This window comes from Cebus imitator, unplaced genomic scaffold (genome assembly GCF_001604975.1).
Source record: "Cebus imitator isolate Cc_AM_T3 unplaced genomic scaffold, Cebus_imitator-1.0 Scaffold53, whole genome shotgun sequence".
Lineage (NCBI taxonomy): Eukaryota > Metazoa > Chordata > Mammalia > Primates > Cebidae > Cebus > Cebus imitator.
In genome coordinates, this window is record NW_016107368.1 from 7,810,628 (window position 1) to 7,836,805 (window position 26,178).

The 26,178-nt window shown below is 54.0% G+C and overlaps 2 protein-coding genes across 8 annotated transcripts in view; both read left to right on the forward strand.

Annotated features, from left to right (window-relative positions):
- Window positions 1-26,178, forward strand: part of SEMA4D (semaphorin 4D) — a 127,045-nt gene that overhangs the window by 34,486 nt on the left and 66,381 nt on the right. For 5 of the 7 annotated variants that reach the window (XM_017528457.2, XM_017528458.2, XM_037738446.1 and 2 more), the window contains exon 2: window positions 4,160-4,225. The exons of the other annotated variants lie outside the window; for them this stretch is intronic. The gene's annotated coding sequence lies outside the window, so the exon portion shown is untranslated. The remainder of the gene's footprint in view (window positions 1-4,159; window positions 4,226-26,178) is intronic. 7 annotated transcript variants of the gene reach the window in all.
- Window positions 15,822-19,829, forward strand: LOC108304321. The gene has a single exon (XM_017528475.2). The coding sequence runs from the start codon at window positions 18,810-18,812 to the stop codon at window positions 19,479-19,481; it is 672 nt and encodes a 223-aa protein (XP_017383964.1). The 5' UTR covers window positions 15,822-18,809; the 3' UTR covers window positions 19,482-19,829.

Consider the following 26,178-nt stretch of genomic DNA (forward strand, 5'->3'; position numbering starts at 1 on the left):
GTAGGCAGTTGTCAAATAAAAAACCAGACTTAGTATGAAGAGTCTTTCTTAAGAGTGTGCAAAGGAGGGCATGGACTATTACAGTAGGGCCGGGGCCTGGTCACATGCTGACCGTGAGATCACACGCGTCTCAAAGGTTAGACCAAAGGGCTCTTCTTTGTAGGGTGGTGTAGATGAGGCTTAGAAGAACCAGAGATGGGATGTGGGAGGAAGGTGGTGGAGTCAGAAGATGCCTTACCTGAGGCCGGCCATTTGTCAGAGGGGCTGTGCTGGCTCCATGGTGCCTGAGGGGCCCCGGGGAGGACAGAAGTGAAGCAGGGCTTGGTTATGAGCATTTTGTTGTGAGTGATCAGGAGGGGGCGGGGGACGCACAGTGCCGCTGGTCATGGAGGGGTGCAGAGCAGGCATTGGCGGGTTTCTGTGTCTGGCCTTATCCTGGGTGGATGGGGCCATCATGAGCCTTAGCTCAGTCCTGTGGGAAAGGGGCTCTTTTTTTTGTAGCTGCTGTTTCTAGAATACAGAGGGCAGGGGATTCCCTACCTCCTGCTGTTTCCTAGGAGCAGTTGGCCTTGTCACAGTTGTCACCTGGAGTTTGCAGAGAATAGGGCTTGTTATGTGGTGACTGGATGCTGGCCTGGGCTCCTTCGTGTTAGCCTCATGGGCCCTCAGATCTTAGCCTAGTTCTTGTGGTGTGTGGTCCTTTCTGACCAGCTAGGGACCTTGGTCCCTGCTTCTAGGTAAGTGGGATCTGAGCCAGGTAGAGACTGGAAGGAAGGTGCCTGCCACACACAGGAGCAGCCCCTAAGAGCTGCAGGGAGGACGAGGGTCAGCTTGGGACCCAGGGCTGGGCAGGGGCAGAGCAGGGGCAGCTGCAGGGAAGAGGCTTGGGGTCTGCAGGGGGATTGTCATCCCTCCAGGAGGATGAGACCCTCAGGAGTGTTAGTAAGAGTCTCCCTAACACCCCTGCAGGCTCTTTCTCCCATCGCTGTGTTCCTGCTCTATCATCATCTCACTTCCTGAAATGACTTTCCCCAGTTGTTTCTTTGCATGGTCAGGAGGGCCAGGGACTTTTGATGCAGCTTGGCACACAAAAGGAGCAAAAAGCATTCACTGAAAGAATGAATGAGCCGCATCTAAACCCTGACTCCCTTAAGCTGCCCTAGGGACCAGACGCTGTTCACTGGAACAGCATCAGCATCAGCCGAGGGACTGTTAGAAATGCATGTTCTTGGTGCTCCGCCAGAGAGCTACTGGACTGGGGCTCCAAGTAGGGCCCCGAGATCTGGCATTCAGACCCTTGCCCGGGCTCTGCTGCAGGCCACAGTGTGAGAACCACTGACCAGAGGCACATGGGGTCCCCAGGAGGCCGCGATGGCTCAGAACCTGCCTTTGAGCTGCTGAGGAGTAGTGGGGTGGTTCTTTCCCCAGCGTGTGAGTGAGTGGGGTTGCTGAGCTGCAGCTCCCTTGGGACGAGGATGAGGACCATGTAGAGTGTGTGTTTGAGTGTGCATGTGTGTGTAGGCACATGTATGTAGGTTGGTGTGTATGTGAGTACATGTGGGTGTGTGCAGTATGTGTATGAGTGTACATGAAGGTATATATGTTTGTGTAGGTGTGCATGTGTTTGTGTGTGTATCCATGTGGGCATATGTATCTGTGTGTATATGAGTGTGTGTTTAGGTGTGTGTGTATGTGAATGTGGCATGTGGGTATGTTTGTGTGTGCATATATGTGTATATGTATGTGTGCATGTGTGTGTATGTGTGTATATGTGTGCGTGTGTCTTTGTGTGACTTTTTGAATATACATGTATGTCTGCTTACATGGGGGTGTGTGTGTGGTATATGTGTGCATGGGTGTATATGTGCATGCATGTAAGTGTGGGTGGATGTGTGTCTGCATGGATGGGTGTCTGTATGCATGTATGCATGTGTGTGGTGTATGTTTGTGGTGTGTGTGACAGGCAGTCTTTTAGGGGGACCCAGAAAGGGAACTGTGTGACCAGCCATGAGTCGGCCTTTCTAAGGCTGTATGTACCATGTGAAATTTGTAGGTTCCACTTAAGAAAAAGGGGGTGCTGCTCTGTGGGTGACCGTGGCACATAATCTGTTGCAGCATGCAGGGTAAAAATGTCACTAATACGGAAGCTCAGAACTGCAGGGACCAAGTTGTCTTCTGATCCCCAGACCACTCCACAGCATGAGAAACCTGTTACTGCTCTCTTGACCTGCCAAAAGCCCATGTCCCTCACGCGGCCATTCACACACATACGTAAGGTCACCGTGGAGCGGCGGGCTTGCCCTGGCTGCCCCTCCACAGCCTGCCTTTTTATTCTGTCTTGGGCAGTTCCCTTTCCACACAAGGTAACCTCCTCAGGGTTTGTTTTTTGTTTTTTTTTTTTTTTTTTTTTTTGAGATAAAGTCTCACTCTGTCACCCAGGCTGGAGTGCAGTGGCACAGTCATAGCTCACTGCAGCTTGACGTCCTGGGCTCAAGCAATCCTCCCATTCCAGCCTCTTGAGTAGTCGGGACTACAGGTGTGTGCCACCATGCCTGGCTGACTTTTTAATGTTTTGTAGAGATGGGGTCTCACTGTGTTGTCCAGGCTGGTCTTGAACTTCTGGGCTCCAGCAATCCTCCCTTGTCAGTTTCCTGAAGTGCTGGGATTACAGCCGTGAGCCACTGTGCCAGCTGATTTCCTTGTCTTTGAAGTGGCTGCATAGACTTCAGCGTTTGGATAGACTCTTTATTTGATCCTGATCAGCTGCTGATGGACTTTGAGGGTTTCCGTGGCTTTGCTACGATGCAGGAAGCACCCTCATGGTGTAGCTTTGTGTCCAAGTGGAATGTGATTCAGGAGCATCCTGAGTGTCACAGTCAGGCAGCCACCAAGTCTCCTCCCCCACTGTCGGGCGCCAGTTTCCCCGCCCCATCACGGGCTCTGGTTGCTCAGCTTTGTAAGTTACCGCTCATCTGAAAGATGAAAACGGCCGTCCGGTTTCAATTTGTTTCTTTCATCACCAATGAGATTGAACATCTTGTCCCTTCACTTGCCATTTGAGGCTGTGTGCCCTGTGGGTGGGGACTTTGTGATGCTCACTCCCTGCTCCAAGAGGCCAGTAGAGGAGGGAAAGAGCCCTTTGCATTTTCTCAGCGTGCTGCTTCATGTTTCTCCTTTCCGCAGGGCATTATTAAGCCCTCCCCTACTTTTAAGATTATTAGAAAACCCTCCTGGCTGGATGTGGTGGCTCACGCCTGTAATCTCAACACTTTGGGCCAAGGTGGGCAGATCACTTTAGGTCAGGAGTTCAAGACCAGCCTGGCCAACATGGTGAAACCCCATCTCCACTAAACAAATACAAAAATCAAGAATCAGCCAGGTGTGGTGGCATGCACCTGTAATCTCAGCTACTTGGGAGACTGAGGCAGGGGAATCGCTTGAACCTGGGAGGCAGAGGTTGCAGTGAGCTGAGAATGTGCCCCCACACTCCAGCCTGGTGACAGAGCAAGAATCTATCTCAAAAAGAAAAACCCTCCCAAATTCTGATACCTGTTTGCGTTCTTCTTTTCTTCTCCCTCTCTTCATTGCCCTCCATCTCCTCCCTGATCTTGGTTTTTAAGTATGTATTAATTTTAAAACTTGAGAAGTGTTGGAATATTGAGTACTAGCACTGACATTGTCTTCACATGTGATTTTTAAATTAGGGACTGATTGGGAGCTTTGTGCCACAGTGCCCTTCTTGACTGTGGCTTCATTGTGGGTCACAGGGTTCCTGGGTAAGGCCTCGGCCCACCCTGGCTGCCTCCTGCCCTAGAGCTCACGCTCAGCGATTGTGTGCCATGCCAAGGAGATGCTCTCTGCCACATTGGCACCTGGCCAGGAGTAGAGGGGAGGAGAGATGGGTAGGTGAAGGAAGGTGCAGATGATGCCTTCCTCCCAGTTCTTGCTAATCCTTGTCCTTTAGTTGTGATGCCTCCTCTGGTCTCACCTGGCCGGGTGAGCTGTATCCTCTGACTGATGGTTTTCTACGATGATGCTCTTGCAGTCCCTGGGGGACATTTTTGGCACAGGGTCGGGGTATGGAATTGTGTGTGTGTATAGTGCAAGGAGTCTGGTAGTTTATGTTGCTAAAATGCGCCCTTTTCTAACTCTGTTTCAGACTCTACCAACTCCAGATAGTAGAAAGAAACCATATGCTGAAATGCTTGACAACACTGATCGTTTGGTAAGTGATGGCGTCCGCCTGAGAGCCACGGTTCCTTTTGGAATTGGCTCTTCAGAAGGTCTTGTCCCAGTGTTCCACCCCTCCGTCAGCAGCGATGCCCGTTCACTGTTGACCTGCCAGGCAGGCATCTGGAGAGCGAGGGAGGAAGGCCTGTCTCCGGAAGCTCAGGTGGTTCTGCCTGGAGTGGTCAGGGTCCATTTAAGGGATGCAGCTGTAGAAGAAGTCAGAGTGGGCGGGGGCTGGGGAGGCCATGAGTGAGGCGATGCTGGGTGCGGGTCGTTTGGTGGTGAGCCCAGTACCCAGCCAGAGCACCGGCTTCCCTGGCAGGAAGGGAAGGGCTCAGGTGGAGGAGGTGCCCCTGCCTGTACTGTCCCCTGAGGACTGGTGCACCTGGGAGTTCATATTGGGCTGTGGAAGGTGGTCTTTCACCTGACCCTTGGGGTCTTCGGTGGGCAGTTGCTTCTCTTCTGTCCACTAGCTCACACCCTTCATGCCCCATGTTCAGGGAGGTCTGGGGAAGGTGGTGGCTTGGGCTGGGATGAGGTGGAGGGGGACCCCCGGGGCTTCTGCACCCTTGCTCCCATCCCTGCCCCTCGAGTGTGCCGAGTGGAAGAAGGGGCTCCATGTTATCTGAGATTCCAGAGCACTGGGCCACAGGGGTCCTGCTTCGGACAGTCATGTGGGCGTGAGCCTGTATGTCATGGCAGCCCTAGAGAGCACTGGCCCTCCCTGTCACGGATGAGGCCATGGAGGCACAGCGTGATGAAGTGATGTGGTTGTAGGCTATGACCTAGGCCACGCATTTTCTGTGGCCCTGTCCCCATCCCCTCCCAACGATTTGAGATCAGGCAGCCTGCCTTGGAGGGCTGCTGGGCCATGGGCTGGCCCATCACTTCATGGGTTTAGTTTCCTCTTCTGTAAATGCGAAGGGGCAGAGGTGCCCCGGGCGGCTTCCTGGAGGGGCGGGGCTTCCTCACCCATGCGGGGCACATGCCTGGGTGGAGTCCTGTGCCAGGGCTCCACTGGGTCAGCTCAGGGCTGAGGGTGCTGTGGAGTGGCTATACCCCCCACCATCCCGAGGGTGGCCTGGGCTGGGACAGGTCACATCCTTGTGCTGTGCAGGATTGCAGGCTCCGTAGGACTCACCCTGCCCAGAATGCTGCCCTCAGCCTCACACCCTGCCTTCACCATGGGGCACCGACTGCGGTTTGACACTCTCACTGGATGTGGGAGGTACCCTGGGCAGCCCTGGGAGGGACTGTCTTCGGCTCATCAGCCACCTGTGCAGGCTTCTCATTTCTGTCTTGTTTACATGCTCAGATGGAGCCAGAAGAGAAGTGGTCATCAGAAGAATCTGCTCTGTTTGATCTGATAGAGGGCCCACCTGTACAAGGCCCACTCCTGCTAGATCTGGTCATGGAAATAGAGGAGGGAGTGGAAACTGGGGGGTTGGGGGTGCTGACCTTATCAGCCACACCAAGCTGGGGGAGCCTCAGCCACTTCCATGCCACCTTCTGTGGCCGCTACTGGAGACATGGATTAAAGGTTGATGCAGGTGTGTCTGTGTTTCCAGATGCGACTTTTGCTGTAAGAAGTGGGATATATAAGTCCTTGCATCCTCTTTAGAAAGCTGGGTTGTGACTCTTACCGCCTTGGGGTGCCTCAGCCCTCCAGGTCTTGCCCAGGCTGGGATCCTCCTCGCTGCAGTTTTCATACAGGGAGTCCGCACACACAAGACCATTTGCAAAGGACATACTGAAGATTAAGACATATATTCTAGAACTTGGGTTGAAGTGGAAGCAAAAATAACTTTTAAGGGAACTTTTTCAGTGTGAAGTGGCCCATACAAGCAAGTTTGCCAGCCTCTGGGTGGGGACAAAGCAGGCATTGTGGTTCCCGGTGCCACCGTGGGCCAGGCTCTGTGAAGCAGGGTCCTGGCGAGAGGACGGCCTCCACAGGAAGCTGACCGTCAGGGCTGGGTGTCTACCCGGCGAGGGCCAGGACCCGATGGTTCCGGGAGGCCTGGGCTGCTGGGGTCCCTACTGCAGTCCTGTTGGGAATGGCTGGGAATGGCCTGGGGGCCATCACCTGCCAGCAGATTCCCTAGAAGCATGGGATAAGACAGGCAGCAAAGGGCCCTGTGTCTTCGGAGGAGGGAGCACAGGTTGGCTTGGACATCTGGGGGAATCATAGAGCCGCAGGATCCAGTGCTGTGTCTTGCAAGTGATTTCTTTTCTTAGACCCAAACTCTTACACTTGCATGTGCTTATGGGGAGAAGTTCTGAGTGCAGAAAGTGAATTTCTTTGAGTTTGGTTGTTGTTTTGATAATATCTGCATTTAGGCCCTTCTTTCTTAATTTAAAACAACGTGTAGTCTTTAAGAAGTGCACTGTGTAGGTGCTGCCCAGCCTCTCTGGTGTCCGAGTGTGCCCCACGGCTTGGAGGCAGGGTTGCTTCACCTGCACTGGGATGGAGCCCTGTTCGTAGGAGCTGGGCTTTATTTTTAGCAGGTACAGTTGCATGACACAGAGCTGAGAACAGAAAGACTGTAGGTTTAATTAAATGACACTGAAAGGGGAGCTAATTACTTCTGCATGTTTCAGGAGGCCCAGGAGGGTATCCCAGGTCCTCTACTGCAGCCCTGTGAGGCTGTTACCTGGAAAATGACCAGGACCCCGTCCCTGATGGGCTCTTAGCGTTCTGAGGCATTGCTGTGACTGATGATAAACGATGTGAGCTTTCCTGTCTGAAGCCTGGCTTTCAAGATAAGCCGTGCAGTCTAGAGACAGTGCAGCAGGCCAGTGCAGAGGAAGCATGGTAAAGATGTGCATCCCAAAGCTGCTTTAACAGGACAGGACATGTAGGGTACTAGCACCATCCAGCCGCCTCTCGCACACAGGAGGGGCCCGTGGCCGAGGGCTCATCTATAGTAACCAGAAGCTTCCACACCTTCAGCACACTCAGATCCACAGCGCCTCCTCATTTCAGTGGCTGTGTGGGCACTACTCCCTCCTTATGCCTTACAGGGTCCCTGTCCGGTAACCTAGCTGGACGCCACACCTGACACGGAATACCAGAAGTGTGGCTGATCAGAGCCGAGATGCCTGATTTGCACACAGAAGACAAGATGTACTGCCTTGTTTATGACCTGCATACAAGACATGTAGATGGATGTATTTTGGATGTGTATTGGGTTAGACAAAATACATTACTAAAGGGCTGGGCGCGGTTGCTCACACCCGTAATCCCTTTGGGAGGCCAAGGTGTGCGGATCACAAGGTCAAGAGATCGAGACCATCCTGGCCAACACGGTGAAACCCCGACTCTACTAAAAATACAAAAATTAGCTGGGCGTGGTGGCGTGCGCCTATAGTCCCAGCTACTTGGGAGGCTGAGGCAGGAGGATTGCTTGAACCCGGGAGGCACAGGTTGCAGTGAGCTGAGATCATGTCAGTGCACTCCAGCCTGGTGACAGAGCGAGATTCCGTATAGCTCGCTCTCCCTCTCTCTATCTGTCTCTGTGTGTATATGTATATTACTAAAGAAAACGTACTTTTTTAGCGTGACTTCTAGGAAAATCTGAAATCATACCTGCGGCTCGCCTGGTATATGTGGGATCTAAACTGCTCTTTGGTGCCCTTGGATTTGACTGCCTCTCCTGTGGAGGCCCCACCCCTGTAGTTGGGAGCTACTGACTGGTAACAACCATATCAGGCTTTGAGAGTATTTTTAGCCAGCTTTAAATGCTCTTATTTTGCATTTATGCAGACATTACAAGACAGCCTGCTGGGCCTTACCAAATAACCAGGGACCACTGAGACTGCGTGTGCAGGGCACCCAGGCCTGTGCTTCAGTGAACATACCCCTCCCCAAAAGGCCCCATGCAATCTGGGCTTCTGTTTCCCTTGCTTTCTGTGGGTAAGACTTACACAGCATGATTGTGGCTGATTTTCCGTGTCCCAGCCGTACTGTGAATGCATCAGTTGGCGTGCTCAGCCTGCAGGTCAGCGATGGTTTGTGATGAGCCCCATCCTGCGTTCCTGTTGGGGGAGGGTTCCCACATAACCCTTTCAGGCCCTGACCTGCACTTGCTTTGGCAGCCCCTGGGGTCTCACTGAGGGGCTGCTATCTGTGCCGCCAAGGGACACACACTGGAGTCCTGGGAAAAGCCCCTCAGGCACTCCCACATCTGGACAGGCTATTTATATCCCTCATAAGGGCCCATTTTTCTTTGCAGAGAGTGAACATGTGGGCGATGCTGTCATGCCCACCAGTGGAGCCCGTGAAACAAGCCTTTCATTGAATAGCTTTCAGGGTGCGTCTGACACGTTCTCATCCACGTGCAGAGGCCTCGCAGTTTTACGTCTGCCCTGCTGCCGTTGTGTGGATTGCTGCTTCTCAGAGTGCAGGTGGGCTGTGGCCCCCACAGCAGCCTGTTCCTGGTGCTAGGGCAGCCTGGCTGGTCTAGGTAGGCACAGCCCACCTTCCTGTCTCTATCCCACATCACCCAGGGCAGGGTGGGTCCTCCATGGCCTGGCATGCCAGTTCACTGAGCTCCTGCCCTGGGTCCTGGACACCTGGGCAGTGGGGCCTCAGCAGAGGAAATAGCGTTCTGCTCTTGGGGCAGGCAGACCCCGAAGGAGATCAATAGGTCATGTATGATCGGAGTTACAAGGGAGAGAAAAATAAAGCAGAAAAAGATGCCAGGGGCAGTGGCTGACTCTTGTAATCCCAGCATTTTGATAGGCTAAGATTGGAAGGATCACTTGAGGCCAGGAGTTTGAGACCAGCTTGGGCAACATAGTGAGACCCCCCCATCTCTATAAAAATATAGAAAATTAGGCTAGATGTGGTGGCTCACGCCTGTAATCCCAGCACTTTGGGAGGCTGAGCTGGGTGGAATCACAAGGTCAGGAGTTCGAGACCAGCCTGGCCAATATGGTGAAACCATGTCCCTAATAAAAATACAAAAATTGGGCATGATGATGCATGCCTGTAATCCCAGCTATTCAGGAGGCCGAGGCAGGGAAATCGCTTGAAGCCAGGAGGCAGAGATTGCAATGGGCGGAGATTGCCGTGGGCGGAGATTGCAGTGAGCCAGGATTGTGCCACTGCACTCCAGCCTGGGTGACAGAGCAAGGTTCTGTGTCAAAAAATATGTGTGTGTGTGTGTGTGTGTGTGTGTGTGTGTGTGTGTGTGTGTGAAATTAGCTGGGCATGGTGACATGCACCTGTAGTCCCAGCTACTCATGAGGCTGAAGCGAGAACATGACATAAGCCCAAGAATTTGAGGCTGCAGTGAGCTATGATCACAGCAGCCTGGGTGACAGAGCAAGACCCTATACAAGTAAATACCAATAAAATACAAATAAATAAATACATAAAGCAGAGAAGGAGATGAGACTGGTTCTGTAGGGGAGCTGGGCTGATGGATGGAGTGAAGGCCGGCACCATTCCTGTGCATGGGGAGGAGCACTATATGCCTGGGGAGCAAAGGAACAAAGGCCCCGAGGCAGATGGGAGCGAGTCTTGAGGGTCCAGGGAGCATTGAGGTGGGGGTGGTGGGCAGTGGGCTAAGGCAAAGTCAGGAAGGGCAGGGACAGGAGAGGAAGTGGTGGGTAGGGGAGCTTGAGGGGGTTGGGAAGACCCCTGGCTTCTGGGGAAAATGGGCCCTGGTGGGAGTGCCAGGCACCCAGTTAGAAGGCTATGAGATGGTCTGGGAGAGTGGTGCTGGTGCGGGCGTGGTGCAGCAGTGTCGATGAGGAGGGGCTCCTTTGGGCGCTTATTTGGAGGTAGATCCAGGAGACCTGCTGCCAGCTTGGATCCAAGGCGGGTTATGGTGGGGGCTGGGGAGCACAGAATGCACTGGGGTTTGGCCTGAGCCATTGGAAAGATGGGGGCTCTACGTGGGTTTCCGCCTGGGCTTTCTTGGAGGCGTCTCATCTTTGGAGAGGTGAGGAGCATGGTTTGGGGACACAGGAAGCTTGAGGTGCTTATTAGTGGGGAGGAGGCTGTGGGGTACCTAAGCCTGGAGTTGGGGAGACGTGAGGACTGGCTTAAAGGTGGGTCCTGACTGGAGCCGGGGCATGGAGCTGTCCCAGGGCAGGCCTCCTCAGAATGCCCTTGTTCCTTCACTGTCAGGTAGAGACATGTCTGTCCCTCCTCCTGCTCCATGCTGGCCGGCAAGGGTCACAGGAGAGGCCAGCCTTTGGGGGCCCCCACTGAGACTGGAGGGGCAGACAGGCAGCGTGCAATGGAGGGTCAGAGTTTGGATTGGCTGCCGGGCTGCGGTGGGAGGGGTGGTTTGGGAGGTAGGGTGGGAGGTTCAGACTGGCTGCTGGGCTAAGGTGGGAGGGGTGGTCTGCAGTGGGGCTGGGAGGTGAGACGGACAGACCTGCAAGGGTAGGACACATGGCAGGGCTTGGAAGGGAAGGCGTCTGGGGACTTGAGGGTCTCCTCTCATCTTCTGCAGTCTTTTGCGGGCAGTGCTCATCCCACAGGGGCAACCCTAGCTGAGACTTCGAATCCTCTGAGCTGGGCACAGTGTGGGCAGGGAGCCCGCCTGAGGCCTGGGTGCAGCGTGGCATGGGGAGTAGAAGGCAGGTCCTAAGGGTAGGCACCTTCCTTCCCCACCAGCGTGCCTGGCACACAACCACCCTTTCACACCTCAATCTCCTCCTGCTGCTGCCTTGTTTTAGAAGGCGTGGCTGCCAGGGTCTGGGATGTCCCACACCTCTGTCAAGGGGAAGCAGCTGCTCCTTTATGCAGGGAGCTTCGAAGCCTGGAGAAGCCCCAGGAGGCAGCCCCCCTCTCTGCCCTCTTTGGTGGCCTGAGAGGCCCGGCAGTATTCGTAAGGGAAATAGGATGGTGCATCATCTTGTCTTCCTTAGCCCATGCTGGGCAGGGTGGGGTCATGGCCTTGGAGCAGGCCCTGTTCAGAGCCACTCAGTCCATCTCAGGGTTTTTTGTTTTTTGGCTTTGTCCCTTATGGTAGGTCAAATGATGGCCCCCGAAAATACCAGGTTCTAACCCCTGAAACCTGAGAGTGTGACTTTGGAGTTAAGAGTCTGCAGATGGGGCTAAGTTGAGGATCTTGAGATGGGGGGATGATTCTGGATTAACTGGTATACCCCAAATGCACTCACAAGTGTTCTAAGAGGCAGTAGAAGAGGTTAGGCACAGAGGGCACGAGGCTGGAGTAGGGTGGATTTCATCTGCCCATTGGGCTGGGTCTCGGGGTACCCGTTAAGTGGTCAGGTGCTATTCTGGGTGTCTGTGCAGGTGTTCCTGGGTGAGGTTGACATGAGAATCGGTAAACTAAGGAAAGCCGTGGCCTAAAGGCAGGGTGGACAGACCTACAGGGATAGAACACATGGCAGGGCTCCAAAGGGAGGGGGTCTGGGACATGAGGGTCTTGTCCTGTCTCCTGCTGGGGGTTCAGTACTTGTCCTGCATGGCACCCCCAGCTGAGCCTGCAGAGACCTCTGAGCTGGACAGAGGCTGGGGGCGTGGAGAGGGAGCCTGCCTGAGGCCTGTGTACAGCATGCGGAGTAGAAGGTGGGGTAGAAGGTAGCCCTACCCAGTGTGAGTCCGCCTTACCCATCTGTGGAAGCCCTCAGTAGAACAAAATGACCCGGCTTCCTGAGCCAGAGGGGACTTTGCTTGCCTGACCTCCTGCAAACAGAGGCGCCGGCTCTTCCCAGGTCTCTAGCTTGCAGATGACAGATCCATAATCACGTGAGCCGAGCACATAATAAATCCCTGTCTCTTCCTGTGCACATCCTGTTGGTTCTGTTTCTCTGGAGAACCCTGCCTAACCAAGGAACCACAAACCAAGGAACACTGCAGCCACCAGAAGCTGGAAGGGGCCAGGAAGGGAGTCTCCCCTGTGACCTCCAGAGGGAGCGTGGCCCTGCTGACACCCTGATTTTGGTCAGTGAAACTGATCTCAGAATTCTGGCCTCTAGAACTGTGAGGGAATACACTTCTGCTATTGTAAGCCACCCAGTTTGTGGTCACTGGTGAGAGCTGCCACTGGAAAACCATGCAGGCAGTGTAAACAGTGCTTCCGCGAACACCCTGGCCTCACTCTGGAGCTGTCGTTCAGTGCACAAGTTTCGGGGAGGAGCACTCACGGTCCAAAGAGCGTGTGTCTCTTCACTGTAATGCATCTTGCAAGATCCATTTCTGAAAAGATCCAGTAGTTCATCCTTTCCCCTTGAGCATGGGGAGCTCCCTGTTCCCAGCACTCTCTCTTGGCAGTGGCCTGAAACACTGTAGACGGACTTGTCAGTCTTCATGGGCAGAGTGACTTTGTGTCCTTGATGGCATCACCCCAGAACCTGGTGAGTGTTGAGTCCTTGTTGAATGTTCTGTGGCCATTTGGATCTTCCTGTGAGTCGCCTGTTGTGTGTTGTGAGCCTGTTCTGTCGTGACATTCAGCCCTCTCTTGCCAATCTACAGGCACTCTGGATTTGTTATAGATATTGATCCTCTTTCTTCTGCTTGGAAAACATTTATTCCTAATTCTCTCCTTGGCTAGTTTCTTTTATTGTATCATTTGCTGTCCAGATGAACTCATTTTGTGGTCAAATATGTCTCTCTCTTCTCTTAGCATTTGTTAAGAAGATTACATGGGTTGTCTGGGGATTTTCTGGCAGGAGTTTTTTTGTTATGTGTGTTTGAATTAAACTCTTGAACGTGTCTAGAATGCTTTTAACATGAAATAATATGTTTGGGGTCGGGGAGGACAATTTTGTTTCCTTCCAGTGTGCCAGCACTAATTAGTCAATAATCCGTCCTTTGACCAATGAATTGAACGTCAGCTCTGTGGTCTGTTAGGGTCTCCTGTAAACTGGGTTCCGACTGCGGATCCTCCATCCCACTTGCTGGCCTGCTTGTCTCTTCATGTGCCCACATCCCGTCAGTAGCGGCTGCAGAGCATGTGCTGATGGCTGGGAGGAGTCCCCTCGCATGCTCCGTGTGTGATGATGTGCTTTATGAGCCGTGATGGCAGGAGTGCTCCTGCATGTGTGGGTATGTGTTTGCCTGTGTTTCTTCTTATGGCTCCTGGGCAGAGCTTGATAAAGGCAGGTACCCTGTAGCTGTGCTGCAGGGGCAGCCAGGGAAGAGGCCGTGGAGGCAGAGAGGGGGGCCCAGGGGAAGCAGAAAAACAGAGACCACCAGGTAGATGCAGACTTATGCCTGTGTTAAGTATAATTTCTAAAAGACAAGGTGTCCAGGGCAATCAAGGTAAAGCAGGTTTATTATGGGGGGAGCAGTGAAAAGATAACTCCTCGTGTCAGGGACCCGCCCACTGCTTGGATTTCCTTAGGGGGTGAGTGCCCTGGCTCTGCCTGTGGTCAGGGGGTGCCCTGGCTCTGCCTGTGGTCAGGGGATGCATGGGCATGCAGTGGGGTGAGCATGTCACTGCAGCTTAGGTGCCTGTACCTGGCCCAGGTCTGCGTGACCCTGGGCCCCTGAGGATGCTCATGCCCAGGCACTGCCTGGGCCCCTCTGGCAGCTGGCACCCTAGAATCCCCAGATGCTCTCTGTGTCCTGTCTTCTATGGCACTGCTCAAGTGTGGCAGACCACACCCAAGCAGGAAGCCCAGGAGGTCAGGACCTACCTTTACCAGCTGGTGACCCCATCCCTGCCCATGCTGTGGCAGGAGGGTACAGAGTTTCAGGTGCCGGCCCATACAGGACTCATAGCCAGGAGAGGAGGCAGCCAGGTCCTGGCCACCAGCTCGGAGGCAGGCGTGGGGTGGGGTGCGGCCGAGGCGCTGCAGGGCCAGGGCCGTCTGCCACCCGCCTACCCCGGGCACATCCTCCTCTGGCGGCGGCTGCTGGCCCGACCTGCTTCCCGGGTGGCTATTACGGGCGGGTGGAGTCCAGGCTGTGCTTTACAGGGAGGGCTCATTTTCTGTCAGACACCTGAAGGCTCTGGAGGGACAGCAGGACTGTGGTACATTTTCTCCGAGGTCAGTGAGAAGGTGGACAGAGCAGCCAGGACCTGTGGGAAGGGGGCCGGAGGCTTGGCCCATGGGCATCCCGGTGGCCCTAGTGATTAATCTCCTTGTTCAGCCCACACACAGCTTGTGGCTGGAGTGTGTGTCGAGGTTGAGCTCTGGCATCCGTTCTTCTTCAGGGCTCCCCTGGGTTCCATCTAGGGGGTAGTGTGGGTGGTCACAATCCCACCACTGACCGGGAAGTCTCACTCGTGAAGCTGTGAAGAAGTCTTCAGGGGACCTGGTGGGGCTGGGCTGTGGGCTTTGAGTCACCTCCTGGGGAGAAGAGCTGCCTTCCTCCTGGGTGGCTTCAGTCCCAGGCAGGTCAGGCAGAGGCTGTGCAGGCATGCTGTAGGGATGCAGGGGGCCTGCCTGCTGCTGAGCAGGGTCCTGATGGGCATCGGAGTGAAGGCCCCTAAAGTCTCACAGGCTGTGTGATGACAGGCTTGTCCCAGCCCAGGCCCGAGGCCCAGGTTTGCAGATGACACTGGCACATGTGTGAACCAGGGTCCCCAGCATTGACTTGCATCTGCCCAGGTCTGGTGGTTCCTCGCTGGGAAATGGTGAGAAGGACGGGGAGGGCCGCAGCCATGCCAGATGTTGTCTGGTGCTGATCCCTCTCCGGGATGGACGTGGTTACGACCCCCAGGAACTCGCCCCTCCCCATGCTTTTGTCCTGACAGCTCAGGGTGGGTAGGTTTGATTCTTTGCTAGCTCTTGGGGCCTGTGGAAGTGAAACTCATTGTCTTTTCTATATTTACCTTAAGCTCTGTGTTTCTCGAAAGTGGAGAAAGAGGACCCTGGCCAGGCAGATAGTTTATTTTTATGCGTGGTTTCAGATGGTGCCTGCCCTCCTTTCCTCCGTGCTGCTGACCGTCTTGCTGCTTTGAGATGTTGCTGCTGCGTGGTTTCCTTATAATTCTTCCTATTCTGCATTTAACAAACGAAGTCTATATTCTTCTGCAAAGCTACTATGTTTAGCAGAGGACTCTTGGAGCCTGTCAGGCTTGGAAAGAGCAGGTAGCTCCCTCCTCTTCTGGCGGGTGGGCCAGTGGGGCTGGAGTGGGGGCTCCAGCAGCCCCCACCACCCGTGTGGCAGCCGTGGTGCTCAGGGTCAATCCACTGAGCCCCTCCCAGTGCTCTGGCCAGTGACCTTGACCCAGGCCACACAGGGGCAGCAAACCATGTCTCTGGCCTGAAGATGTGGCCTAGGCCAGGGGCAAAGGGAAGGAAACAGCTCCAGCTCGCTGAGTGATTACAGGGAGGGGCGATCAAAAACATGCTGAGCTCACCAGCCAGGCCATTACTGGTCCACACATCCATAAACTGCAAGGTTTCAGGCGTGTTAAATAACAGAGCCTTGCAGTCAATGAGGAAGGGAAATGTTTAAACACAGACATGGGATGGGTGCCTGGTGAAGGACTGTCAGTACTGCTGACATTTTCAGCACATCTGCCTCCCATCCCCCACAGAGATCGTCCCCTGGAGAAGGTGGACACGGCTGTGAGCCCTTCCTGCCAGCCTCTAGCCCTCTGTCCGCACAGTGGAGAGCCTGGAGTTGCTGGGCTTCTCCTTCACTTAGATCACAGGGCAGGGTGGGATGGGAATGTTGGGGGTGGGGTTAGGGCCCAGGCAGGAAAGCTGGAAGCAGAATGGTTGGACAGGTATTGGGGGCTGAAATGACAAAGAGGGTACTGAGGACACCCAGGGACAAAGCAGCCATGGCCTTCATGCAGGTCCTAGAAGTCCTGAGGAGGAGCCATGGGGTGGTGGGGAACTGGTCCCCTCCCTACCTGCTGCCTCCAGGCTGCCCTCACTTCCTTCCCATGATCTGGGAGTGTTCTGATTCTGACACAGTGATCTGGGGGTGGACTGTCATGTGGGAACGGGGCCCTGGCCGGCACAGACAGACGCCTGCAGCGAGAGCTCAGGGTTGCCTCTGCCGTCAGCACCTCGGCCACATCACCCTCCCTGCTGATCCCAGACACTTCAGGCTCTGTCTTGCCTGTTGTTCCGTCTTCCTGGGAAGCTCATGTTGTTGGTGCCGAATTCCTGAGGAGTCCTCCATGATGGTTGTCTGCTACACGGAGCCATGGAAGTTGCCCACTGCCGGGAGGAACAGTGCTGCCCGGCTGAGTCCTGCACATGTGTGGAAGCGGAGGTCAAGGGTTGGCATTTGTAAGGTCTGGGAGTTTGGCTTAAGGCAGATCTTTCAATGTGGGTGGCTGATCTGATTTGGATTGGGACACGTTAACAATGTATAATAAGACTTTAAGATCAGTGGACACAGCAGAGGGTGGGAAGCCAGCCTGATGGTGGTTTGCTGGAAGAGCGGCTTGCCCAGTGGAGTGGCTTGTTGTTCTTAGAAGGACTCCCTGGGTGAGCAGGTCAGACAACTTCGGGAGTTCTGAACGTTCAAGTTGCATGCTGCTTTGCCCTCTTGGGTGGAAGTTTGCTGCAGTAGACCAGTTAAAGCGTGCTTGTGCAGTTCTGACACCTCACCCTTTGGGTCCAACTCGGCCTCCTCACTGGGCCAGCTTATCTACTGTAGTTCTCTTGTCACCCTGTGTGTTCCTACTCAGGACTTGTCACAGTGTGTCATCACACACATGCAAGCACACGCCGTGGGACGCTGATGTCCTGCCCACTGGATGGGTTCCATAGGGTGGAGCCAGCCCCACTTTGCTCTGCTGGCACTTAGCATGTTGCCTGGCACGTAGCAGGTAGTTAGTTAAGAAATATTTGCAAAGGAACATGAATAAGTCTTGCACAAGGTGCCGGGGAACTCAGAGGACGAAGCAGCCTCTGTTTTTTCCAGGAGACCAGGGGACACTTGACCCAGAAGGTCCCGGCCGCTGTGGAAGGTGCAGCCTCCCTCGGGGATGAGTGTGGAGGGCAGGGCCCAGGGGGCAGGATGATGGGAACAGGGGATACACGGGTGTGGGTGGGAGGTGGATCAGGCAGCATTGTGAGGATAAAGGATTGGGATTTTAAGCAAAAGGCCACAGAGAGCTGTTGAAGGCTTTTCGGCAGAGGCAGATTTGAAATCGTCAAGACCAGATTTGAAGTTTTTAGACAGTCATGCAGCTACACCTTGGGGGTGGCTGAAAGTGTGGGTGGGAGAAGCCACAGAGGCTGGGGAGGAATGGGAGGGAGGGTGGTGTGGTCACTGCTTCCTGGTAGGGGTGGGGAGGGAGCTTTGACTGGGTCTTCGGGGCAGAGGAGCCAGCGCCACTCCAGGGCTCATCCCAGGTGGTGTGGATGGAGGTGTGGCAGCCCGGATGGCTCCCAGGGTGAGGGTCAGGCTCAAGAGGAGGACACCAGGCCGCTTATCGTGGCTCCATTCCCTGTGGACTGCCCTTGGTGGGTTTAAGAGCAGGCAGGTCTCCCCATGTGTCCCAGACACGGCTCCTGACCCAGCAGGTGTGTCCACTTTTCAGCTGTGGTGAAGGTGACTGAGGGGCAGTGCACCAATATAGAATGACTGTACGGTGTGTTTGTGGGCTAAAGTGAGTTAATGTTTAAATTGACACTAAAGATGTGTCGGCCAGTTCCCATTCAGCCAAAACTTGTGCAGTCGGGGGCATCGCTGACTTTCTCTTTGTAAAGAGAAAATACAGGACCTGCAAATATGCTTTTAAAAATAGACACTTGCTCTTGGTTTTTTTGCAAATTAGGTTGACCTTTCAGTGCACTCTGGGGTCCAGCTAGCTGTGATGATCTTTGGACCAGTGAGCCGCTGACCGAGCTAACACCTTTTAGATGGAAATGGAATAGGTGTTGTACCACGTCGTTTGTGTGGGTGGCACATGCAGGTGTTTGAAACCATTACCATCTTTGCATAATTAAAAACCTTAATTTTTTGTGAAATCTTTAATCACAGAAGAAATGCTTCTTTCCAATGTGAGTATTTCTCTTAATATTACCGTTGCTTTAAGAAAATTGCCTTCAGGTCTCATTATCCTCTTGGGCAGTTTACAGGCCAGAGTGGTCTCCACTCTCAGCCACTAGATCTTAGAGGATTCAAAGAAACCCTACTCTTTAAACCAGGCAACTCATATATTCTGAATCTATAAACACATCTTAAAATTGTGAAGCCTTTTGTAGAGTGTGTAGAAGTTCTTAAAATACATACATCATATTCAATTCTAGTCAAAGAATATAAAGAATACTTCGATTTATTGCTTCGGATATCTTTAACACTAGAAATGTTCTTTGTCTCAGGAATGACAGAATAAAGCGCTTCATAATGTGGGTTTGACTGGCATAGCTTCGAGCCTGTGATGCGCCGGGTTAATATTTTATCTAATTGCATGATTCCAGCTCTGTCATGAGCGGGACTTACAGTGGCCAGGCTCCCGCAGTGAATGCCGTTCCGCTCACCTTGTTCCATTCTGTGATGCAGCCATCACGAGCCACCAAAGGAGGTGCTCTGCCCTGAAAGCTCTCTCCAGGCCAGCCTGAGCCTGGCAGCCATGGAGCACAAGGCCTGCGGCAGCTGAGGCCCCCAGCCCTTCACTCCTCACCCTTCCTAGGTCTCCAGTTTCTCATCTCTAAACTTAAAGCTTGGGTTCATGGTCACAAGAGGCTCCCAGGAGAGAAGGAAGGCGCTTGGCTTGACTGTTCTCTACAGTGTGGCTGTTCGTTACAGCGTGGCTGTTCGCTGCAGTGTGGCTGTTCGCTGCAGCGTGGCTGTTCTCTGCAGCGTGGCTGTTCTCTGCAGCGTGGCTGTTCATTACAGCGTGGCTGTTCTCTGCAGCGTGGCTGTTCTCTGCAGCGTGGCTGTTCGCGGCAGCGTGGCTGTTCTCTACAGCGTGGCTGTTCGTTACAGCGTGGCTGTTCTCTGCAGCGTGGCTGTTCGCGGCAGCGTGGCTGTTCTCTACAGTGTGGCTGTTCGTTACGGCATGGCTGTTCTCTACAGCATGGCTGTTCGCTGCAGCGTGGCTATTCTCTGCAGCGTGGCTGTTCGCTGCAGCGTGGCTGTTCTTCTCTACAGCTCGTCTTTGTTGCTTCCCTCTTCCCTCTTCCACACTCAGGCCCCAGGGAGCCTGCTCTCTCCACAGCAGCCGCCCACCCTTCTAGGTAAAGTGTCCCCTGCTTTCTCTCTGCATCTTGCTGAGATGGCCCTGCCCCTCTATCCCTACCCCTGTGGGTTATTAGAAACCTTCCAACGAAAAGGGCACGGAGCTAACACCCAGATGGCACTATGGGTGTTAGCAGGTTGGATGGCTCATGCTTGGGGCTGAGTTGCTCAGTTTAAGGAATTTTAGACTTGGCATCTAGGTCCAAGCATGTCCCTGTCCTGGCTGTGTGTCCCGAGCTGCAGGTCAGGGCAGAGCACCACACCTTTCATACAGTGTCCCTGTCTTGTTCGTCTCCGAGGCTCAGAGACCTAATTTGTGTGGCTGTCACCTGTGCCTGCTCAAGTCATGTTGCTACCTTCCTTCAGCACCTGGACACATCAGCCAGACCTCCCTCCCTGGGACCCCTTGACCTGGGGCAGCACCGGGAACCTCCGCCCCTTGCTGATGGCACACATGGGTGGGTGCCCATGGTCACTGAGCCCAGCCATGTCCCAGGTCTGCGCCTTCCCTTCCCAGGGTGCACTGCAGCAGTGGGAGTCTTGTCGCTGCTGCCTGCTAGGGTTGGGGCTAGGTGGGGGTGGGTGCAGGGGCTACAATCTGGAGACAGTGCCTGCAGTGTCAGAGACACAGGGCGAGCCTCACACCTGCTCTGCTGCTTGTTTTGTGGTTGTTTGCTTATTCAAGACCAAGTGTGAGCGACCAAGTTTGGGCAATACCACTGCATCTCGCTTTCTTACAGGCTTGAGGGCAGGTGCCTGCCATTGTGGGAGGAAAACCTGGTCTGCAGAAAAATAAAAACCGCCAGAGCTGCATGAGCCACTCCTCAGTGCACTATGCAATGCCCACTAGTATCAGGCCACTCATGGGGGTGGGCATACTGGCCGACAGAGCAGCCAGGGCCCCCGCAGTCCCTAATAGAAGAGGTCATGTGCTTCACGTTTAGGGTCATTTGCCCAGCTGGGAGCAGGCCATCTCACTGCAGCGCTGTTCAGCAGCTCTGTGCATGTTCACCTCCCAAGTTTGCCCTCATTGCTACCTCTTGACTGAGCTGCCTTCATGATTCCTGTATCCAAGGCTGGACATGAGAGCTCAGAGGGTCCGAGTGACTCGCCCAGGGCTACATCTGCTTCTTTGGGACTTCCCCTCTAGCCCCATTCTCCCGTGGCCCTAGGCAGCTCGCCCATCCTGCCATGGAGCCCCAGACGACTGCAGTAGTAGCCCGGCCTGCAGAGTCCTCAGGCATGGAGAAGCTTGCCCTTGGCAGGCCCCCAGCCACTGCGTAGGTCGACAAGACCCGTGTGCACGTCTCGGGTGCTGGGCCACAACCCCCACAGCCTCATCTAAGGCAGCCTTTCTCCTCCTCCTTCAGCCCTGGGGCTGGGCCCTGTCCCACAAGCCCCTGAATTAGCCCACACAGGAAAACAATTGCGCCCACATTGCTGAACAGCTCCGCTGTTTAAAAGGAAGAGAATGGGACAGGCTTGTTCCACAACCTGCAGACAAGGCTCACCACAGGACTTTGTCCCTGTGCTGAAGGGTGCCTTGTTGTGGCTGGAGCAGTCCTGGCCTGAGACCCAACTAATAACAGAGCCCTTGAAACCCCTGCGGTCAGGACAGATGTCCCAGGCGGGCAGAGGCCCTGTGTGAGGATAGGACGGCCGGTCCAGATGGTGTCCTGAGTGCCCATCCTGCCTGGCGGCTGGGGACACGCTGACCAGCGTGGGGTCAGGAGCACGGCCCCAGGAAAGGTGAGGCCAACTGGGCAGGGTCAGGGGCTCAGGTTGTCTTTATCATTCGGTGAATGGTCTTGTGTTCCCATTTCTCACCACTCACTGGGGTTGAGTGAGAATGAGCTGAGTGAGTGGCCTTCCTTCTAATGTGAGGGGACCGAATGACCAGCTGCTGTTCCGGACAGCCAGAGGGAAAACACTTGAGTGGACCTGACAGGCTTCACAGAGCTTTGCACTTCTGTGCTTTGAAGGCAGCAGAGTGCAGGGTGTTGTCTGAGAAGTCCGTCCGTCCGTAGCTGGCCAGCGAGCATCCGAGAAGCCGAGGCTGAGGCCGTGATTCTGGGGAGCTGGGTCGGGGTGGGGGTGCTTCCTTGGCCTGGGGCTATCCTTGCCTTCCTCTCAGGGGCAGCCAATTCCATGTACGTTGGGATGCAGCACAGCATGTATGGACACTGGGCGTCTGGCAGTGTTCATGCCCTTCCTTTATTTAAATTTCATTTGTCTCTAAGTTTCTGTGTTTTGCACAGTCTCTGTAAGGAAAGGCCGGGCCTGAGCCTGCGGGCGTGGCCCTGGCTGGGGTATACCCCAACCAGGTTTTCCAGGAGCTGGCAGCGGGCGGGTCAGGGCCAGGTGGGGCGTGGGTGGAGCCTGCGGGACTTGCTCTGCATAAAGCCGTGGGTGTGGCTGCTGTTAGGATCTTTGCTGACACAGAGACCTGGGTGGCCTTGTTGTCACTGGGTTTTATAAATCCAAGTACATGCCCGGCGCTGTGTCTAGTATGGCTCAGGTGTGTAAAAGTCAGAGAGCCCTGGGAGTCTGCCGTCTCTGCGGGCTGGGGAAGGGAGGAGGGCCCAGAAACAAACCAGAAACTCCGCAGCTCCTGCTTAGGAGCCTCAAGGAAAGAAACAGGGCAAAGCAGCCAGAAGGCTGGGAACTGGAGGGCCAGTCCTTGGACTAGAATTTACATAGGAATGGGGGCTGTGAATGGAGATGCTTGTAATCCTTCCAGAATTGGGGTAAAATTTGCATCTCAATGACTCATCAAGTCAAGATTCCCATGGAATGTACTGGTTTCCTGGTTATTTTCCAGGTCCTGTTAATGGTCATTTGCATGTTTACTCAACCAGCATTCTTAAAATTAATATTGCCTTGTGACTGCCATTATCCTGACTCTGTTAGTGGGGATTTCTGTCGTCCACATCCCCTGGGGGACATGCAGCCCCGTGCGCGCCCTGCCTTGGCCTGCCCCTTCCCCCATGCAAGGGGCCCAGGTGGATTCTGAGCTCTTAGACTGGCATCGCAGCCCTCAGATGGGTTTGGTTGGGACTTCCCAGTATTAAAAATATATGTGTTAATTACCTCACAGCATAGGAAGGCGTCATCTAAAAATTGAGGGTTTTTTCTTTCAGGAGGAAAAAAATCAAGCCCATACTAGGCCACGTTGCAGAAGGCTGGGAGGTGCAGTGGCCCCTTCAGACAGGGCCTGGCCCAGCTGCCCTGTCTCCCCTTCATATGCCCTGATGGGACCTGGGAGGCTTCATTCAAAGGTTCATGGCTGCATATGCCAGGGATCTGCAGGAGATAAATAATGCCCCGAGGTACCCACCTCCTCATCCCTGGAACCTGTGAATGTTTCTGTTCGTGGTAAAGGGATTTTGCAGATAGGATTAAGTTAAGGACCTTGTGATAGGGAAATGCACCTGGAATTTCCAGGGTGGGCCCTAAGTGTGATCACCAGGTTTCTTATGGGAGAGAGGCAGGAGGGCAGAGAAGAGAGGAGTTACACTGCTGGTGGAGGGAAGAAAAACTTTGACTCTCTCTTAGGTTCTGTTTCTAGGACCTGTGAATTAAACTGACAAAAGACATTAAGAGGAGAAAAGACAGACTAACATTTTTATATGCATGAAGCTTCATGAAAGAAAGTAAAAACCCAAAGAAGCAGTCAGATTGGGAGCCTGCATGCCGTTTTGACAAAGGTCTCAGTGGAGATTGAGAAGGCGCCCAGTGCCATTGCGCTGACATCTTCCCTTCTAGAGTTTTCTAGGAGCCTGGCAGGCTCCTAGGCTGTGACCCCTCCCTCTGCTCCCTCCATGCTTGCTGTGTGGGGGCAGCCATGCATCGTGGAGCCGGGTGGCACTGGGTGACCGGGTAGATGGGTTAGACCTTGTTGCACATTACAGCTGCTCTGGGGCCAAGGTCTGGTAGGTCTTAAAATGTGAACAGCTGGAGACAATGCAGTGTGCGTGGTCCATGTCACTTGGCACTCCTGGTATGCCGCGTGTGTCAGAGCATCTCTCCCCAGAGTGAGGCAGTCCATGAATGCCAAGTGCTATTGTGAATCATGCACAGATTCCTGCTCACATCTGCATGGAGGCTTCTGCAGCTCTTCATAGTGTCCATGTCACCTGGCCCAGAGGGGAGTAGTGGCGCTCTGGCTGGAGCTGCCCAGTGTGACCCACATGTAGCGCAGAGCTGCTGGGGTACACTGGTGCCAGCATCCATAGCCTTTGAAAGATACTGTCTCAGCCCTGGGACAGTCTGCACCTAGGGCGGTGCTCTTATGTGTAGTGGGACAGGAGAGGGCTTTGTGTCTCCCTGTTGCCCCTTTTTCCTGTGACCCTCTGGGCTCTGCCCTGGGCGATGTTCACCCTGTTCTCAGCCATGTGCAGGGGCGGAGGCCCCTCGCAGAGGGGGTTAAGTGAAATGCCAACAGGTGGCTGCATCTGACGTGGTGTGCCTGTGCACAGTCCCCATCAGGACACACCGTGTGCTCCGAAGGCCGTAGCATGTGGCACCAGCTGTGTTCACAATCTGCAGTGGCTGCTGGTTGGACAGAGGTCATGGGAACCCATCTCTGCTGATTGGAGACCCCTCCCCACTGTCAAGGACTCTGTCAGTGCTGATCATGCTGCAGTGGCCCACTGGCCGCTTGGCCCCCTGGAAGTGGGCAGGTCTTCTGGTAGCTCCACACCTGTCTGCTGCTGGCTGCTAGCTCTGCAGTTGCACTCATAGGGGACTTGTGGGCAGCCTCAGGGGATCACTGCTACATCCATACCTCTAGAACAGGGGCTAGCACACATGTGTGTCCAGCCTGCTGTAGAAGTGAGGTGAGACGTTCTTGTGAAGAACTGGCTTTCGCCCTGTGCCCAGGATGCACCAGCAGTACCCTAGAGCCAGCTCTGCCTCATTCCCAACCATGGTGCACACCCAACGACGCTCCTGTGTTTGCACCATGGTAACAGAGGTCCCCTTCAGGTTGTCCCATAAAGGTGGGGTCACTATCAGGACACGACTGGATGCAGAAGAGATTTCTGGCCCTTGTGGATAGTGCTGTCGTGAGCACAGATGTACACATGTGTCTTTGAGACTTCTTTGTATACATACCCAGTGTGGAATTGCAGGATCACATGGTTATTCTAATGTTTTAAGGGACTGTCATGATTCCCACAGTGGCTGCACTATGTTGCATTCCCACAGCAATGTGCAAGAGTTCCAGTTTCTCCATATCCTCACCAATACTTGTGTTTTGGGTGTTTTTTGGTAGTAACCACCCTGATTGGTTTGGGGAGGTTGGGAAGTGGTTTTTGCTTTTTAACCCCATTTTCACACAGGTATTAAGTATCATTTGCCTTCAGCACCAAATCCATTTTTACCATCAAGAGTCTGCAAATCCCCAGAGGGTGTGCCCCGCTGCACTGGTGACTGGAGATAGATAGAGGCAGGGCACTCAGAGCAGGAAGAGCCACGCAGCCAGTGGTCTTATTGCTGTCCTTGGGACAGAGTGCTGGAGGGTGCCCCTCACACTTGCGTCAGGCAGTTTCAGGACCTTACTGTGGCCGCCCTGATCATCCTGAACTGTCAGATCTCAGCTCCCTCCTCCCCAGGGTCCTGTCTGCAGATCTCCAGGCTTAGTCAGTGTTACAGTTCCACTCTCTGGTAAAAATGACCCAATCCATTATGTGATAGTAAATTTAAATAATACTGCTTGTTAAAATGTGCTCTCTGAATGAAGAGAACCCCCAAACAAGCTTTGTGTGAGCAACATGGGTGTTTATTCACCTGGGTGTGGGCCCGTTGAGTCCGAAAGAGAGTCAGTGGAGGGCGGAGGAATAGGAGTTGGTTTTAAAGGTTTGGGGGAAGCAGTAGAAAGTTACAGAAGTTGCAGTTAGGGTGTTTCTTTGCAAGCTGGGAGGGGGTCATAGGGTTGACCAAGGTCGGTTACAAAGTCCAATGGCCTTGTCAATTGAGACCGGAATAAGAAACGATAGAAGAATGTCTCGTTAGTTAGATGTTGCAGGGGTTGATCATTTCTTGCAGGAACTCATCTGGGCTGTACGCGCGGGTCACAGAGGTTACCGTGCCGTTTGTGGTGTGGTCAGTCGGCCTAAAAGATCTTACGCTACTTACATAAGTAGTTAACATGTATTGTGCTGAGCAGTGTTATAAATAATCCAGGTACCTTTTGCAGCCGACTCTGTCTTGCGGGTGGAAGTCGAGGGGCAGAGGGCTAAGTGGCCAGCCCAGGGCTGCACAGCTGGTAAGGGTGAGCCCAGAGTGTGCCCCTGTGCCACCAGGCTCCTGTGCTGTGTAAACACACTTCTCCTGGGGGAACAGATGGCCAGGTCAGGGCTTGTCATAGCAGAGCAGCACAGAAGGGAAGATGCACTAAGGTATGAACACAGAGATGAAGACAGCATAGATGAACTAGAGCTCATATTAGGGTCTTGACTGTGGATCCCAGTCCAGCCAAGGGGGAGGGGCTGGGAACATGTCCTTGAGGATGGCGAGAATGTGCTCTGGAGGCTTCAGGGCCACTTTCTTTTTTGCTGGGGTGAAACCATCAAAAGAGAGGATCTTGCTGGGTACAGTGGCTCACACCTGTAATCACAGTGCTTTGGGAGGATCACTTGAGCCTAGGAATTCAAGGCCAGCCGGGGCAACATAGCAAGACCCCATCTCTACAAAAAATAAAAAATTAGCTGGGCATGATGGCTCACACCTATAGTCCTAGCTACTCAGGAGGCTGTGGTGGGAGGATCACTTGAGCCCAGGAGTTCGAGGCTGCAGTGAGCTATGATTACACCATTGCATTTCTGCCTGTGTGACAAAGTGAGACCCTGTCTCAAAAA